At 40.2% G+C, this 18,089-nt stretch overlaps 1 protein-coding gene and 1 long non-coding RNA gene across 2 annotated transcripts; both read right to left on the reverse strand.

The window, feature by feature from the left end:
• Window positions 1-1,253: 1,253 nt before the first annotated feature.
• On the reverse strand, window positions 1,254-13,109 carry LOC134651428 (protein takeout-like). Its single transcript, XM_063506533.1, has 6 exons — window positions 12,964-13,109; window positions 6,533-6,761; window positions 5,861-5,991; window positions 3,230-3,367; window positions 2,735-2,889; window positions 1,254-1,432 (listed from the first exon to the last, which is right to left on the reverse strand). The coding sequence occupies exons 1-5, from the start codon at window positions 13,019-13,021 to the stop codon at window positions 2,738-2,740; spliced, it is 708 nt and encodes a 235-aa protein (XP_063362603.1). The 5' UTR covers window positions 13,022-13,109; the 3' UTR covers window positions 1,254-1,432; window positions 2,735-2,737.
• Window positions 4,346-5,097, reverse strand: LOC134651499 (uncharacterized). Its single transcript, XR_010097105.1, has 2 exons — window positions 4,537-5,097; window positions 4,346-4,460 (listed from the first exon to the last, which is right to left on the reverse strand). It is a non-coding gene; the product is annotated as an uncharacterized LOC134651499 (long non-coding RNA).
• Window positions 13,110-18,089: the final 4,980 nt, after the last annotated feature.

The raw sequence follows: 18,089 nt of genomic DNA on the forward strand, positions 1-18,089 counted from the left end.
AAATATCCATCAATCCAGAAGCACTTCATATACTTTAACAACACTTAAACTACTTACAGTAATGCTTTCTATGGCATCTTGCTTAATGTGGACACAGTATACGCAATTTTCAAAATTACCCCACTTTCTAAATTATCTCAATACACCTTATATCCAAAGTAAGTAGTTAAACTAAAGCCTCACATCTAAATAAACTCAACAAATAATACATTGTGATGCTGATGACCATTTCTAGACCTAATTTCAGTGGTAAAGTCTGTCAAGCCGTTTCCGTCAGTAGATAAAGTTGGCGCGAAGGGAAATCGTCCCATAAACAATTTGAATTTCGCGCTGTTAAACCGGCTATATAAGAGTTACACATTGCAATGCACATACATTATACTCGTACTACTATTTTCTTTTCATACAAATGGAAAAATATCATTGCAAATGGAGCTTAAAGTAGATAAAATTAGTATAAGTTGAATGTAGTTAAAATGTAAAAATATAAATTAAATTAATATAATTTTATTTGCGCCCAATACACATTGGAGAGGCTATACCATAAGTACTTAAGTAGGTAGGTACTAAGAAATATCTGAGCGGGTTCCTAGCCTAGACTCCATCGCAAGCTTTCACTTAAATTCACTTCACTTCACCGAGCAAAATGTGGCCGAGCTACTATGAACGGTTTGTAATTGCAGCTTAGTCCTGACTTGGTCCTGACTTAATAAAGTTTAATTTATAAGTGCCTGATAAAGTTAAATAGCAAAGTTGTTTTAATCACGATACGATAGAAGTCTAACTGGCTCTTGCACATGGCGCATGTTGACATTATTAATTACTCACTTACGCATGAGTTACGTAGACCGTACACAAGAGACATATGTAATTATTATATATGCGTGATCAAAGATTTATTGATTTTATTCCATTCTCTTTGGCGTGATCAAAGCACAAGAAGTCTGCCAGTTGGTACATACAACCGCAATAACTTTCTTTTGACTCATTTACGCACGCACGCATGCTGTTGTCAATGTTCTACGGATTTTAAGATAAGGGAAGGCGTGATCAAAGTAATACAAGTTAGTCATTTTGCATCAGGAGTTTCTTGCAGATATATCGACACACCCCAGTAATTAGCGCATAGTACTCGTGGTTGCTCATATCGGTTACGCAAGTAGCTTACACGCGCAGGAGTCATTAGAATTGGACCACTCTAAGTTTTCACGCCATGTGCTACGTCATGTAACGATAAGGATGATTTAAATTTAAAATTGGAGTCCATTAGTTGCAAGGAATTAAGGTAGAAGAAGTTTGTCAGCTGGAACAGCCGCGAAGAGTTTCTTGGACTCGTTGACGCATGCGCGGATGATGTGGTCGAAGCTGACGGTGGCGAAGTCGCGGACGACAGCATCCCAGTGCTCGTTGATCACGCGGTGGATCGTGTCTCCTGCAGAACGAATATTGTTATAGAAAAGAAAACGCGTTAGATAGAGAAAGCGCTTTGATATTTACCAGTCGCTTTTCGGTGAAGGAAAACATCGTGAGGAAACCGGACTAATACCTACCAATAAGGGCCTAGTGTACTCTGGGTTGGAAGGTGAGATGGCAGTCGCTTTCGTAAAAACTAGTGCCCACGCCAATACCTGGGATTAGTTGCCAAGCGGACCCCAGGCTCCCATGAGCCGTGGCAAAATGCCGGGAGAACGCGAGGAAGATGATGAGAGAAAGCGAACTAGGATAACTCCTCAAAAATTAAATGTTAACAGTGGCCGCCCTAGGCCCTAGGCCCCAGGCCCTGTAGTAAACACTAGCCGTCCTTTTTCTCAGCTGCTCAGCATCCACCATAGACTGCCGCCCCTAATATTTGGCCGCCCTAGGCCCGGGCCTACTGTCCCTTAGTAATGTAAGAATGACCAAAAGTTGTGTGTGACCACAAAGTTTCTGTATTTATATATGGCTTTTACGTAAAAGGCTAGAGAATCAGAGATGATAAAGGAACGATGGACAAAGCGCAAGGTTAAAATGTTAGGATGAAGTTCGGTGTCATGTCGATTTAAAGCAAGTTATTAGACTAGAGTTCAAAATATAATGGTATTTCCATGATGCTTAATTATCATTGTTGACGTATATCTATGACTCATCTATGAGAGCCCTCAAAAAGCAAAGTACCAAGACTGCTTCACAAAATAATACGATAGAATGACTAGAGTCAGTCAAACAGCTTTCATAAAGAAAATTGTCAATAGATACTTATATTAGAACGTTTTAAAGTTTTAGAATGAAGCGCAATCTAGCATCCCACAGTTCCCAGAGTCATTCTTCAATGACAAAAAGACTGAATGATGGTTGAGTTTTGCAGTTTAGAGACGTTAAGTGTTAAAAATGTTAGGACAAAGTAGCTTCCCAAGATTGTCAATTCATCCAACCGTTCACGAATTCAGCAGCTTCTTTCTTTCAAGAATTTCTTGACTTCGTCGATCCATTTCCTGATGATCTCGTGATGGCGGGCGGTGCATTGATAGACTCTTAAGGATTCCCAGGAATCGAGACAATAGGATTGCTCCATATAGTGATATGTTAGAATGTTTTAGAATTAAGCGCATTTCATAGTTTGCAAACTGATTCTTCAATGATGAAATTGATGAAAGAAATGATAGCTGAATAGCGACTTAAAGGCAGTTGAAGAGACGCTACGGTTAACATTAGAAGTGTTAGTACAAGATGCTTTCCCCAGTAAGTGATTGCCAACCGTTCACGCCTTCAGTAACTCCGCGGCAGGAATGGCAGCGAAGAGTTTCTTGACTTCATCGATACATTTCCTGATGATCTCCGTGATGGCGGGCGGCGCGATCTCCTGCATGATGAGGCTCCAGTTCTCGTTCGTGAACCTGTTTGTCGTGTCGGCTGCAAGTAGAGTGTGATGTGAGGTGTGTTTATGTATTGTAAGAGTTATAAACTTGGTTCGTATTTGTTTCTGGGGGTATTCGTGAAACATTTTGAGAGAAACTCGTGAACGAAAACACCGTGAGATTCGTTAGGATAGGGCTCATTTAGACGGCGCGCGAACTCGCATGCGATTTTAGTTACATTGCGGACTGTTGGTTACGTCGAATTCAACCGACCGACCAAAACCCGGAATGTAATGAAACTCGCATGCGAGTTCTCGCATCGTCTAAATGAGCCCTTACTTATATAAGTAGTAATTAGAAAAACTGTCTCGAATTGGCCGAGAAAGGAATCTTACCAAGCTGTTTGTTTCCCCCGAAGAGATTAGTGAACTTGAACTGGGCGCGGTCCATCTTGTACGTGTCCTTGTAGCCGGTGACCACCCAGTGGCCCTGCTGGGTCTCGTAGTCGTATTTTATCACGATGTTCAGGTTCGCTGGAAGTATAACATGAACTTTAATGAAACAGTAACACAAAGGTTGTGACCTAACTTTTATTTAACTGAGACATTAATCTGTCAGCTCCCACGGCTCATATATGAGCCAGAACGCTTATGGTGACGTCATATCGTGGGATTCGACAGGGAACAAATAAATATTCTATCAAAATTTATAACTTATAAACTAAATAGTATTCTAAATGAATAATAATAAAACACCCCTAAATCTAAACTAAAATTAAAATTCTCCCCTCGGCAAGGTGCCGTAGATGCTGGCAGCATTACGACGCTGAATTGCAATACTATTAATGCACTGTCCGAGGAAACAGCCCTATGAGCTACGGTCCCCAGTCACATCCACCAGCCTCTTTGATAAGGCTCCGAACATTTTCAGGGCACCGGCACCGGGACTAGGGCTCGCGGTCGTGTCCGTGATTCGTGAACCCGTAGCCGTGCGCCCGGTTTCGTGAATCACGGCAACGGTTTTCTGGTCCGTTCCGCACGTGACATTCGGTTACGTGAAATTAGGGTACGTGAATCCGTGTAGATCCGTGTAGGCGTGATCACGGCTTCACGTATCTTAAGAACACGCCGGTTTGGTCCGCCCGCGAGTCCCGCGACGTTGATTGAAGATACGATGCGGTCTCTAAAAGCTACGAATAAAAATGTATCGTGAGTTTTTTATTCATAGCTCTAATTCCGTTTCATTACTTTTGAATTAAATTTTATTTCCAATAGTACGGCCTTTTAAATATTAATCAGTAATAAATTAACTAAAATTAAAAAACCCGGTAGGTTGGCTTAGCTTGTTAGTCATACAATAAAACACTCTAACAATAATATGTCATTATTACCTTCAATCTAGAAATAAACAGTACTCTTTAATGTGCCGAAAGTTCAAAACTGATAAGAATTGCAGCTGCGTACTTTTTTTTCCGTGGCCCCATACATGTGTTTTTGTTGAATTTGTTTACCTGTATTACCTTTATCATACCTACCGAAGATTTGCAGAAATTTACCCTTTTGTTTCTTTGAATTAGGATTGCCTTGTTTATATTTAGGCTACGTTATATTCTTTGATAGTAGCAAGCTTTTACAAGTATGTTTCATTCATTTAATTAATACTTAACAGAAAAAATGTCTTCTCTTGATTTAATAATAACAACCAGTAGCATAGCGTTGCTTAAGTTCATAATTATAATGATACTTACTAGGGAGTTTTACACCTTATATTTATATTAGTGCAATGCAACGGGCAGGTCGCTAGTTTTGACTAAAATCAATAGCTGATTATACAGAAAACAGAATAACCCCATAAATTATTTAGATATAACCATTATATTCAAATCGATGCAAAAAATACAATTTAAGTTTAATTCACACGTAAATGTTTGTCCGACGAACGTCCCGTATTCAATATACTAAGTGGTAACTCAATTCAATAATACTTAGTCCTTATTTATTTTTCTCCCGGGCGTGTCGAACCTACTAGACGTGCGATAAGTAAGTATCCAACGGAACCGAGCCCGAAGCTCCGCACACGAACGCAGGTACGTGCTACGTATCATGGCGTGTCACGGCGTGTCACGTGAATCCGGACGCGAACGCAGGTACGAGGTACGTACCTTGCCGTGTTCGTGAAATTCGTGATCTTAGTACCGCCGGGCTTAAGAACCCGTAGCTACGGATCGGCGTGTATCACGGATATCAGGAGCCCTAACCGGGACCCCAAGGGCCGATGCAATCTTTTGGTTGATGCCCTTTTTTTAGCCTACTTACCTAATTCATAAAATATTTTTTTAAAGGTGTGTTGAATTTACACAATAATTTAGATCTTTTACAAAATCTCTCAAACGAAAATCAAGTTATTTCAAGTGGAGTGTCGCAAACAATCTTGACAAATTCGTTGACGCAGATTAACTTCCATTAGAAAGCATTGCGTAACAAAATGCATTGGAATCTAGCCTGTTAACCCTGAGCAAAGATGAGACAAAGCATCACACACCGGTGCACCAGACAAGGACACATTTATTTGGTGTTGTTCAAAATTGGTCGCTGACCTTACCGGCCGGCGATTGGCCAACCGGGTGGCTTTGACCTGCCGTAAAGAAAGGCACGTGTGATGCACGATTTCTTGACACGCGACTTAAGTTTGGAAAGGCATTCAAAAAGTGTGAGTGACACAATCTACGGCAAATCAGGCCCGGGGCTATTAAATGTATCCTTTCGCCGGACACGTTTTGGTAATTTTGGTATCTTAAACTGCTAAAAGGGACGTGGAAACTCTCTCTCTCTCTGTCTCTCTCAACATAAAGTTTTTAGAAAATGGATAGATTTAATAACGCATTACAGGTTTTAGCTCTCCTTAACACCACTACGCTTACGTAACATTGACAATGAGGTAAGGAGTTATATTTTGGGGTACCTACGTAATGTATCAGACTACCAGAGGTTTATGACAATGGTTTAACATTAACTCGCGGTACTTACTGATTTTGATCTTGGCCTGTCCGTTGCCCTTGATTGGCAGGATGAGCACCTGTCCGTTCATGTCGTAGTGTGCCTTCAGCGTCACGTTGGCGGTGAAGTCGAATACGGCCTTGCCTGCGTCGGGGTGCATTCTGGAACAGACCGTTCTCACGTTTAAATAGATAGAATACTCTTTTGCACACCTTATATATAGTAGGTATCAGATACAGCTTAAAGGAAAACAATTGATTTGATTAATGTCTCGTAAAATAGTAGCCGTATTGGTTCGGGAACCACGTGATACAAAGGTATTTTCGGAATTCAGTTTCTCTGCCGAGAGGGCCAGAGAAAAGTATGCATTTCCCTGTCCCTCTTGTACAAAGATAGCAGACGGTATTCGGCGAAAGGATAATAGGTATGATGATGATGATGCATTCCTGTTACCCCTCATTAGGGACACAGGGCTCGCAGAAGAATTCTCCGCGATCTTAAGCGGCTACTTCCAGCTCTATCCACCCGAGCGGTTGTGGCATGATCGCATTTTTATCGCCTGTCACCATGTCTGTCACGTTCTAACAAGTATGTAAGTGCGAAGGCATAGTGACACGTGATAAAAATCCTACCATGCTACAGCCGCAGTTGAGCCAGCCTCCTCGATGTAATAACCCCTATAAGAAGATCAGATAAACTTACTTGAAAGAATTAACTCTAAACCCGCTCAGTCCAGTCACAACAGTCTCCGTAAACGTGATCCTCAAGCTGGGGTTGTTCACCAGCACCGTCCCCAGCTGCACGGGGTCCAGCGTAGCGATGCCCAGCGCTGGGATGCCCTGGGCGAACGTTGGGCCGGCCAGGGAGATGGACTTTTCGATGCAGCTGTTCAGGTTTGGGTCTGATGCTGAGCAGGGGTGGATGAAGGATGCTGGAACAAGACGTGTGAGCCACGTTAGCTGCTTACGGTGCGTTCATTTAACTTGCTATGTTTGTATAGTTAGTCAAAATTACTTGACCTAAAATTTGGTTAGGTACATATACATGTCCATTCATAGACGTAGCGTAGCTCAGTTGATTTAAGAGCGATGGACCGGTGTTCGAAACGTCGCAAATTGTCGGAGGCGGTACATTCTTAAATATTTTCTTTAATACAAAAACCTAAGTAGACGTTAATTGATATAGATCTACAATTATCGTCTAGACTTATTATGACTAACATGTCATTGAAATTCGCGGCGCACATCCTTATAATCGCTCCTGGAAACAATTGACACTCCATCATGGGCTGCTAATGATCAAGCCTTTGCATAGGCTAATTAGCCAGACTGAATGTAATTAAACACGTTGTGTGTAATGAATAGGTAAAACATTTAGCTAATTAAGGACCGTCTGTTTGTGTGAATGTTCGAATAGACGTTCCATATTTGAAATGTGACGTAAGGCTTGTAGTCATTATTTACTTGGCTAACTTTGATCAAAGATCTATGAAGTCTACCTACTCAATTCTCTTTGCTTTGAGTCCCACAAACTGAAAAAGACACTGCGAATGCTGCGATACAATAACATTTACGCTCTTGTTTTAAAAGGTTAAACGATTTGCTTAACTTAATACATGAATGGCATGGACATCTTAACTAATTCAATCTACTAAATGTTCGTTGCTAAGAATTGAATTAATACAAAGAAAATAGAGCGTAATTTCTATGTAAATTAAATTTATAGCAACGATAACTAGTACGTACCAGACATATAGGTAGGTAGTAACTTCAATGTTCATGTTAAATTTCATGTTATTTTAGAATGTCGTTGTAAAATGAGAGCGTATCTTGTATGGATTGTGTCATGTGTGCGATTGTATGGCGGCGGCTAGGTTCATTTGACTCTTAATTCATGAAGATTTAATAGAATACTTGTTGATGTCATTTATCACTATCGTGGTGTCAAATTCTTGGGCAATATGAGTAAACTTTAACAAGGACTAAATAAATACGCAACATTTAGGAGTAAACTTTGACAAAGACTGTGGCATAGCTATATGTAGGAATTTGCTAGATATTTTTAGAATGGACTTATTTTTTTGGGATGTGCCTCTTGTAGGACAATATAGATCTAGGTATAGATACCTAGTTACCTACCTAATGATCGCGGCAAAAGGAACTTGGTGTAAAAAACTCTGGTGCAACTTAGCATCATATACCGTTATGTGTCACCGTTAAAACGTTCTTCGTCTGCGTGGGATGAAAAACCGGCCAAGTGCGAGTTGGACTCGCGCACAAAGGGTTCCGTACCATTACCCAAAAACGGCAAAAAAAACACGTTTGTTGTATGGGATCCCCACTTCAATATTTATTTTATTCTGTTTTTAGTAGTTGTTATAGCGGCAACAAAAATGCATCATCTGTGAAATTTTCAACTGTCTATCACGGTGCATGAGATACAGCCTGGTGGCAGACAGACAGACAGTGGAATCTTAGTAATAGGGTCCCGTTTTTACCCTTTGGGTACGGAACCCTAAAAACTATCATAAGCCTTTCATCGGGCTTCAAACTATTTCCATACCAAATTTAATCTAAATCGGTTCAGCGGTTTAAGCGTGAAGAGACGGAGAGACAGAGTTACTTACGCCTCGTATGTATTACCTAACTTATATACCTATTAAGTAGGGGAAATGCAGCACCATATCTGCTAAGTGGCCTAAGTGACGTTGAACAGTCCGTCAATAACTGTTGGTGCAACTGGTGCTAAAGGTTGTATTTTAACGGCCCAGTTTTCCACGATACCATTGTTCGCCAGTTTTCCTCAAGACCTCGCCACGGACCGGCCAAGGCTCGCCGTCCATCTGTCATTTTAATCACTGCGCAGACGCAAGCTGCATAGCAATGCGGTTCATACTATAGTTGGTCAAACCAATTTGACAGTAAATAAGTACAAAAAAAAACTATACGTACAGTCAGCAGCAATAGTTGCTAAGCGGGCGAGGTGTTCAAAATTATCTTGACGCAACTTTATTGTTAAGAGAATAAGAGCGCGTCAAGGTAATTTTGAACACCTCGCTCGCTTAGCAACTATTGCTGCTGACTGTACATATCCTTTTCTTTTGGGTACTAGTACTAGTGTAAGACAAAGATTGTATGTTTCTCTCTATGTTTGAAATGAGACAGTCCTTTGACAAACGATATGTATGGCCCTAGGGTACCACAATTCATGACCCGTTGCTTGGTAGAAAATTACCACTTACCACCACTTTGCCAAGTTACCATCGCTTATACAAAAAAAACTGGTTGTTATAGCGGCAACAGAAATACTTACATCATCTGTGAAAATTTCTACTAAGATACAGCCTTGTGACAGACAGACGGTCAGACAGACGGACAGCGAATTCTTACTTAATATCCCTTTTTTATTTACTCTTTGGGTACGGAACCCTAAAAACGAAACGGGACTTAATTACCTTCCTAACAGCAATACTCGTTTTGCTCCGTAACGTGGGGCTTCACCGGGAGCACGCGTTTAAATTCCTCCAGTTTATTCTGGTAACGGTGCATCAGAAGGAATGCATCTATTTCAACACAAGTTAAACTGAACTAGGCTGGCATTGACCCCATGTTGGTTATCCTTGCAGGTTGCATAACGCCATTAACGCCTTAATGTTGACTGAGGTAAACTACTTCAAACTGTTTGGCATTTTGTAAGTCACGTAGCTATTAGTTAGTTAGCGGTCATTATGTACTTGTACATAAATAAAGGTAAAGTAAAGTCAACTTCACTACATAGTATAAAACAAAGTCGCTTCCCGCTGTCTGTCTGTCCCTATGTATATGCTTAATAGATCTTTAAAACTACGCAACGGATTTTGATGCGGTTTTTTTAAATAGATAGTCATTCAAGAGGAAGGTTTATGTATAATTTGTTAATCCGTGCGAAGCCTGGGCGGGTCGCTAGTATATGTATATATGCATAGTGCTCAATAATACCTGTACCTAAAAAAAGGTTCTCAAGAATTTTATTGGCCAGTCCCTCTGGTCAGGTTATGTCGAAGATTCTGGCCTATGTAACAAAAATGCTGTACCGCCAGTCCAGTGTCCGAGGTCGGATTCGAACCGGCATCTGCATTCGCGGCTCCCACCAACGAAGCAATAACTAAACAACAACGATATTATCTACCAATTGAAATCTGTTTCAAGATTTCAACCCCAATTTCAGTCTACGACAATTCATGACAGCTTCAACTTCATAAACAATTGTGTATAATTCCATTCAAGTTTTTCCTTTCATATTAAAATCTGTAGTATGTACCAATGCCCACCCCAGCCTACTCTGTTAAAAACTGTACATCGGTGGACCGTGGACCTTATCCCTCTAATAAGGTCCACGGATGTACGTTAGGAGTGTTGCAGTTTGTACCGCTTGCAGACGTTTCTGCTTGATAAAAAATGGTTTTATAATTCCTTTCGCCTTCATTGATTCCATGAGTTCTAGACTATTCGGTATTCGGCCTAGAAAACGCGATCGCTCGAGTCGGATCGAGTGGCGGGTTGCCTTTACGCGTTGTTGGTTTATTTAGTAGGTAACTCATGTTAATATCCTTGTGAAATTATTGCTACAGCTACCTGTAACTATCTGTCAGACTGTCTGCTATAACACGGAATATACGGTATATTTTAACAGGAATTTGACATTGCAAACTCCATGCAGATAGTTATTAGCTTAGTCCGACAGTATTTTTTATGTTGTTGTTGTTGTCCTACTTATGGCACCCCAGAGGTGCAAAGGGCCTTTTTTTACACGACTGCAAAAGAGGAGTGTATTGTTGCGCAATAGGAACTATATAAGCAAACGAGCAGAATAGCCGCCTGGTGAGAAGCAGTCATCGCCGGCATCGCCGCCCATGGCGCCCATGGACTTAAGATGATAATACTGTTACTTATTCTGTGCCATAAGCAACATCAGAGGAGCCACTTAATGCGTTGCCAAATGCTCCTGGCATTTTTTTACAACTTTACCTTTTTAATTCATCTCACGGTAAATCTCAGGGTGCCGGCCGGCGCGCGCCGGTCAAGGTCGTGACGTCATCGCGCATGCGTTTGTTGATTCCATAACAACAACAACGCGGGCGCAACACGGTAAGATTGACAATCATACATCGACAAATGCAACGCCTAACGAAAGGGAAAAATGTGTCGGGATTCATGACATGCTGCGAAAAGTCACGTGAATATTTCCCATTCACATTTTCTATTAAATGATTGTCTAGACTAGACGGACAATTGCAACTTAGGATGACAATATCGGCCGTATTTTAACAATGCTTATAAGTTCACAAGAACAGAAAGACAAAGTTACCAAGTCCACGGGTGGCCGTGGCGGGAATCGAACCCGCGTCTTCAGCTTACGCGGCTAACGCCTTTACTACTAGATCACCCGGGCACATTAAAATATTTCATAAAAAATAATTTGAGATTTTATAAGATGTCACAGCGATACGATACCGATATGTCAGTGTCAAAATCAAAAGTGTAATTTCTTCACCAAAAACGTCACTTTTGACCTGATATATCGGTATCGTATCGCTACGTGACATCTTATAATCATTGTCGAATAAGGCCGAATGAATGTCTTATCACAATCTCGGCAGGGGACATCACACAGCCTCGATATTTATTTAGTTTCGAGGTTCAGAGGATAAACACTCTGCCGACGGCGAAAGGTGCGGACTGCGGTCAAGGAAAGCATTGTGCGTACATGGATAAACGCCGTACCTATATGTATCGGGACTCGGGATGACCATGGGATGACAGTTTGAAAAGTCACGTGGGTGCTAACAAGTGGCAATCGTTTTGAGGAAATTTCAATCACAACTCTACGGAAATGCTGACGTGAATTTTCGTTGCATATAATATTATGTCATATTGATACATTTTTACTTTTTGATTGGTGGCTTTACGATGGCTACAACCCCTAATTTAATTTAAAGCAGATTCCGTCTACCGATACAATACACGTACTACGTTACGAGTAACAATCGTGTAGTAACATTGGAAACGGACGTGTCGTAAGCGACTCCGGCGCATCCAACAGTAAAGGACGCACTATACTACATTTCCGATTTTTCTATTTAGAGTGTGTTTTGAATATAACCGCAAATTAAATCAAGGCGTAAGTTTCAGGTTTCAGTGGCATGACACGATATTTTTTAATTTAGCAGAGTGCAAAAATTAAGTGTCATGTTTTGATTAAAAAACCGGCCAAGTGCGAGTCGGACTCGCGCACGGAGGGTTCCGCACCATCAACAAAAAATAGAGCAAAACAAGCAAAAAAACGGTCACCCATCCAAGTACTGACCCCGCCCGACGTTGCTTAACTTCGGTCAAAAATCACGTTTTTTGTATGGGAGCCCCACTTAAATCTTTATTTTATTCTGTTTTTAGTATTTGTTGTTATAGCGGCAACAGAAATACATCATCTGTGAAAATTTCAACTGTCTAGCTATCACGGTTCGTGAGATACAGCCTGGTGACAGACGGACGGACGGACGGACGGACAGCGGAGTCTTAGTAATAGGGTCCCGTTTTTACCCTTTGGGTACGGAACCCTAAAAAGGTAATTGGGTAATGATATACTTAAGTGCCGAATTTTTTTGGAAGGAAAATGGAAAAGCGTTAATTTATAGTAAAACATATAAAAAAAAAACATTCTGGCTTATACAAGCTACCCTTACACCCTTTCGTATCAAAAATACACACTGTATAATTTATTTAGAGAACAAGAGAACGGGGTCAATCAACTTTTTGATAATTAAATTAAAAATATCTATCTTTTATTAAACTTTCACATACGCTAACTGAAAAATCCCGTCACCAGGAAAAAGCAAACTAAAAATAAAGTATTTTTAGGGTACCGTCCGTACCTCACTTTTGAGGAAAAAACGGAACCCTTATAGGATCACCCCCTAAGCTTTCTCCGAAACTACTGGGTCAATAATTTTGAAAACCTATAGATGACAGGAAAACTTGTTAGAAATGTGCAGTCAAGCGTGAGTCGGACTTAATGTACGGAACCCTTGGAACGCGAGTTCGACTCGCACTTGGCCGGTTTTTTATCCTGTCGCCCTTTAAAAAAAAAAAACTCACGCAGCGTATCCGCCCTAACTCCCGCCAAACAACAAACCGCTACCAAAAACGCGCGCATCTCGAATTTTGACACTTTGATTTTTTAAATCGCGGCAAACACCGAACTCGTCGCATTCAGCCTTCCAACTGCAACGATTTAAGGTCGCGGAGTCTTTTATAAGTTGTGCAACCTAGTCGCGCGTAAATATTGCCACAGTTTTATTTGGTCTTCACTCGCATAGGATTTCTTTGGATCATGGTGTCTAAATTAGTTGGTGTTTGTTGAGTTTGTTAGATGATAATAATTGAGTTGTCCTGTAAGTTCAGGTGTTTGTGGAAAAAAATAACACTTTAATTCTATTTAGCAAGCAATTATTGTTAAAAAAAAAAAACAACGGGTTGCACTCCGGGGGTGCCGACAGAAGTGAAAACTCAATGACTAGTCCAAAATGTCTGCAGCACTATGTATAATTGACCCATCCTCCTTTCCATTCAAAAACTTTAGTTCCGAATTTGCTGGTAAGTGAGCTTGTTTAAAATTCGAAATTCAAATTTGTAGCAATTGTAGCGTTAATTGTTTAAAATTCGAATAAAGTAAAGTATATAAATAAAAATTGTAAAGTTACCTTGCAGACCTCGTATCTAAATACATTTGGTCATGATATTTTGAGTTTTATTCACCAGTACTAGAGTTCACTTTTATTAGCGATTTCATCAAGATAAAATTATATTTGAGTGACATAAAGTTAGAATGTAACTGTGAGATCCTCGTATTTCAGCCCGTACCTAAGTACAAGATTAAAATTTAAAACCCTTTTTATGTTATGAGTTGAGTTCAGTCCTCAACTTCGGCACCTTCATGGAATCTAAAGCACAGACTGCGGCCAGAAAGCTGGGCGTCCTAAATAAGGTGAAGCGATACTTCACATCTGGACAGCTTCTAACACTTTATAAAGCTCAAGTCCGATCGTGTATGGAGTATTGCAGCCACCTGTGGGACGGCTCAGCTAAATACCAACTCGCCGCTTTAGACTCAGTGGAGCGCAGAGCCAGGAGGATGATTGGTGACAAGAAGCTAACGGGTAAGCTTCAGTCTTTGGCCCATCGGCGGAAAGTCGCCAGTCTGTCGGTGTTCTACAGATTGCACTTCGGGGAGTATGCTCAAGAGCTACACGAGCTTATTCCACCGTCCCCATTCTACCATCGCACTTTTAGACGCACGGCCGGTTTCCATCCTTACTTGGTAGATATTCCACGAATCCGCACGAAGCGCTTTGCTTCCTCTTTCCTTATGCGCACTGCCAAGGAATGGAATTCCTTGCCGGCGTCTATATTTCCGAGCTCATATAAATATAACCCGGCAACCTTCAAATCAAGGGTGAACAGGCACCTTCTGGGCAGACTCGCTCCATCGTGGGCCACGTCTTCGCCTCGGCTAGTCTGTGGCCATGAGTAAGCCCATTTTTAATAATAAAAAAAAAAGTCATCGAGTTATTCTTTATTGATTTAAATGCCATCTAAATCTTACGGTCACGTGATCGCCTTACGCTGTCTCGAGTTTATCATTTTTTTCCCCACCTCAAAAAGAGCCCAGCGCCGCTAAAGAAGTTTTCACTTCAAAAATCCAAGATGGGTTTTTGTTAAGTATATTCCAAGCTTGAAAAGTTGGTTGAATTAGAAGTAAAACTGACATTTTATCACGCCAGGTGGCGTATTTTAATACAGTACTCTTCTTAACTTTAGTCAAAATCACGTCACATAGAGTCTGTGCGGAAAAAGAAGAGTCGTGGAATGTATGGGGCCCAATACATTGCACGACTCTTCTCTTTCCGAACAGACTCTACCTTACCTACATTTTTTCTACGAAATAGTGGAGTACTTAGAACCCAGAACAGTATGGAGTTAGTATCACACGTGTGATATTAGGGCGCTCCACGGGTTATAATAAATTATTTTGCACCATGCATGAAAAAAGCACCAGAAGATTAATAGAGAAACATAGACATCAGTTATTTTAGACACAATGTCTATTTTAAAACCCGTATAAAACTAAAAAGAGTAGGTTATTTGATCACACGCTAGTGTTTCATATAAGTACATTCCATAGTAGCAAAATCGTTTTGACAGTTCGAAAAAAGAAACTGATTTGACTAATAGTCTAATACCCTATTGTAAACATTCTCCCTTTTCTCAAAAATATTATGATAACACTTAATTTCACACGCTGTGCTAGTGCACGGAGTAGCTTGGAGCCTTGAACTAGGGTGCATTGTGGTAAATCCGAAGGCGGGGTAATTTTGAACATGATAAATATCTACTGTTGTGTAGTGTTTCTAACCTGCGATTTTTGCCGCCTTTTTCTACCAACAAGATTTGCTTGACCAAGTATAACCTCAAAATACTAATATATTAACGGCGTTATTCCTAAACGTCTGCTAAGTTATTAGGTGATGATCGTCGTTTTTCCCTCTCTATGGCAATGGCATAACGACAGATAGGGACCAACGACGATCATCAACTGATTAAAGGGGCCCACTGATTACCAGTCCGCCGGACGATATCGGACTGTCAGTTGTTCGGAGCTGTCAATTTTTTGTTCTAACTGACAGGCCGATATCGTCCGGCGGACTGTTAATGAGTGGGCCCCTTTAGTTAGCAGCCGTTTATGAATAACGTCATAAGTGATTACTGATTACCTTTGTATTAAATCACCACTTCTTTTAGCAATGAATGAATTTCGAAACTTGAAGTTTGCTTGAAGTTCACGTACAAAGTCCAATAATACGAACCCACTCCAGAACATTATCAGTCATAACAATTTTGTTTGGTTAGTCTTAGCGCCTACTCTTTTCAACGAGCAATTTATTATTGTACGTTAGTGAAGTAAATGTATTGGAAGGCATTGGCAGTTTAATCTTATACCTGTATACATGTATCTCATACCTTTAAACGAGCAATTCTTGATGTTGGCGCAACATAAGTACCTACTCGGCCGAAGACCAGTTGACGACACATGACGTCACACACATACGTCACGGCTCCCCGTTCCGCGTACCTACATTTAGACTGCACCGTACAGCCGAAGCGGCTGCACATATCTTGTATAGATTTCCAAAAAACCTAAACGATTACATGTATATCTAGTTGTTAAGAAAATAAAAGAAGATTAGTACTATCCTGAAGTTCCTTCATTCTTCATCAGAAGAGCTTAATTGAGGAGTACATCGAACATTTTGGCGACCGTGTTACTGTTGCTATGTGGACGCATAGCACGAATCTGCAAACTACATACCACCGAACGAGTACATCGAACACTTGTATTTATTTATTTATGTAAATATATTTCGGGGATCTCGGAAACGGCTCTAACGATTTCGATGAAATTTGCTATATGGGGGTTTTCGATAGAAAAATCGATCTAAGTAGTTTTAGAGTTTTTATGTTTTCTAAGCAAAGCTCGGGCTCCCAGATACATATTATAGTCTAAGATCCCGCATATATGGTCGACCTTCACCGATACGTCTGACGGATGAAACTTGTATTTTATGAAAGAAAATATGTTCCAGAACATAAATAAATAGGGTTGCCTAAAGAAATATGGTCAAGGTTATTTTTAATTAATTTTTGAAAAAATATTTTTTTCTTAAAATTTCAGCGACTTGTCTGACGAACGAAATAAAGTTCCAATGGAAAGTATACAACTTGTACAACATTAATCAACTAGGTTGCCTATCTTTTTCCGGTCACTATTAGGTACGTGGTTGCCGTGATTAAACAGGTGAGTTTATATCGATAATTGCACTCATCTTCTTCTTCTTCTTTTGTTTAATGGCGGTCTGGCCAAACAAGTTGGCACAAATTTGCCAATGTCAAGTATAAAATACTGTGATCTGCACCTGAGAACAGAGGACAACACAAACGTGTGATGCTTGAATTATATATCAAAATGACGGTAATTTTATTGCGAATACAGTGGTATAGGGTTGCCTGCGAAAATCCGGTCACAAATAAGGGTTGCCAGGCTTTTTAATAAAATAAGAAGAAAAGACTTTTAGCGATAACTCAAAAACGGCTTAACTGATCACGATACTTTTATTGAATGTGTTTACTAAGCACTATTTTTGTGATTTTTTTCGTATTTTTTGGACTGATGGTTCAAAAGTTAGGACGAAAATACATTTTTATACTTTAGAATCGTTTATTTCCGAAATAAGTGCCCCCACCAAGTCGAGCAAAACAAAGAGGCACGGTTCACTTTATCACAAAATGTTTATTGAAGACTCCTATTCATTTCAAAAGACCCCACCACACCATAGGATTGAAACAAGGCTAAATGAAACTCTAACCTCTGAATATCTACAAGTGAATGTAAATAAGCCTGACAGTAATGTTTTTCCCTTTGTGGGAAGTTGGAGTTCACACAGAGTTCACAGCCTTCACAGGCAAGACTCAGAGTGTTTGCAGGAGTGCTTTAAAAGTAGATTGTAGCTTTATTTACGTTCATAAGCGTATTGTAATATGCCTACGTAAATATAAAACTATCTGTATCTTTATTATGTAAAATAAAATTATTTTTATATTTTGCATTTATTTTATTCTTCACCTGATTCTCAAAATTTACTTTTACAGTAGTACAGTACAACAGCACGTATCGCACATTTATCGATATCGATAAACAGTAGGTACCGGACGTGTCGAGCCCTAGCGTTGTTTTTTTTTTTGTGTTGGCAGTGTTGACATGTATTTGGTGTGTTGGCACAATGTACGTTCTTAATTCGGTTTAAGGCTTGTTCGAGAGTGCCGACTCTTAAAACGTAGTGATTTAATTCTCTTTGGTTGAAATTACAAAAAAATCGTCACACACATTTTCATTCTTTCAAAGCGATTTTTTCCGAAAATATTCACTTTGTTGCATGCGCGATGCCGACCTTTAGGTACTTAGCATGGTCACTTTTTTGCAGCTTTAACCTTTTCGACGCCGTGTCAAACACAAAAGCTGTCACACTGACGCCACGTCACCGAAGTGTCAAAACTGAAATTGGACTTTATGCATATGCATGTAGGTCTATGTTGCTCTGTGGTATGCGACCTATTAATCGGTCTTGGGCGTTGAACCTACGGTGCGGATATATCGGTAATTGGCGTCC

This window comes from Cydia amplana, chromosome 10 (assembly GCF_948474715.1).
Source record: "Cydia amplana chromosome 10, ilCydAmpl1.1, whole genome shotgun sequence".
In the NCBI taxonomy this organism is placed as follows: domain Eukaryota; kingdom Metazoa; phylum Arthropoda; class Insecta; order Lepidoptera; family Tortricidae; genus Cydia; species Cydia amplana.

Bases quoted from the DNA above. Each gene is read 5' to 3' on its own strand.
- LOC134651428 (XM_063506533.1), bottom strand. From the start codon at position 13,021: ATGCGCGCGTTTTTGGTAGCGGTTTGTTGTTTGGCGGGAGTTAGGGCG. The intron at 6,762-12,963 runs GTGAGTTTTTTT...GTCTTGTTCCAG, and splicing joins AGTTAGGGCGGATACGCTGC to CATCCTTCATCCACCCCTGC. The intron at 2,890-3,229 runs GTAAGATTCCTT...CTCTACTTGCAG, and splicing joins CGGGGGAAACAAACAGCTTG to CCGACACGACAAACAGGTTC.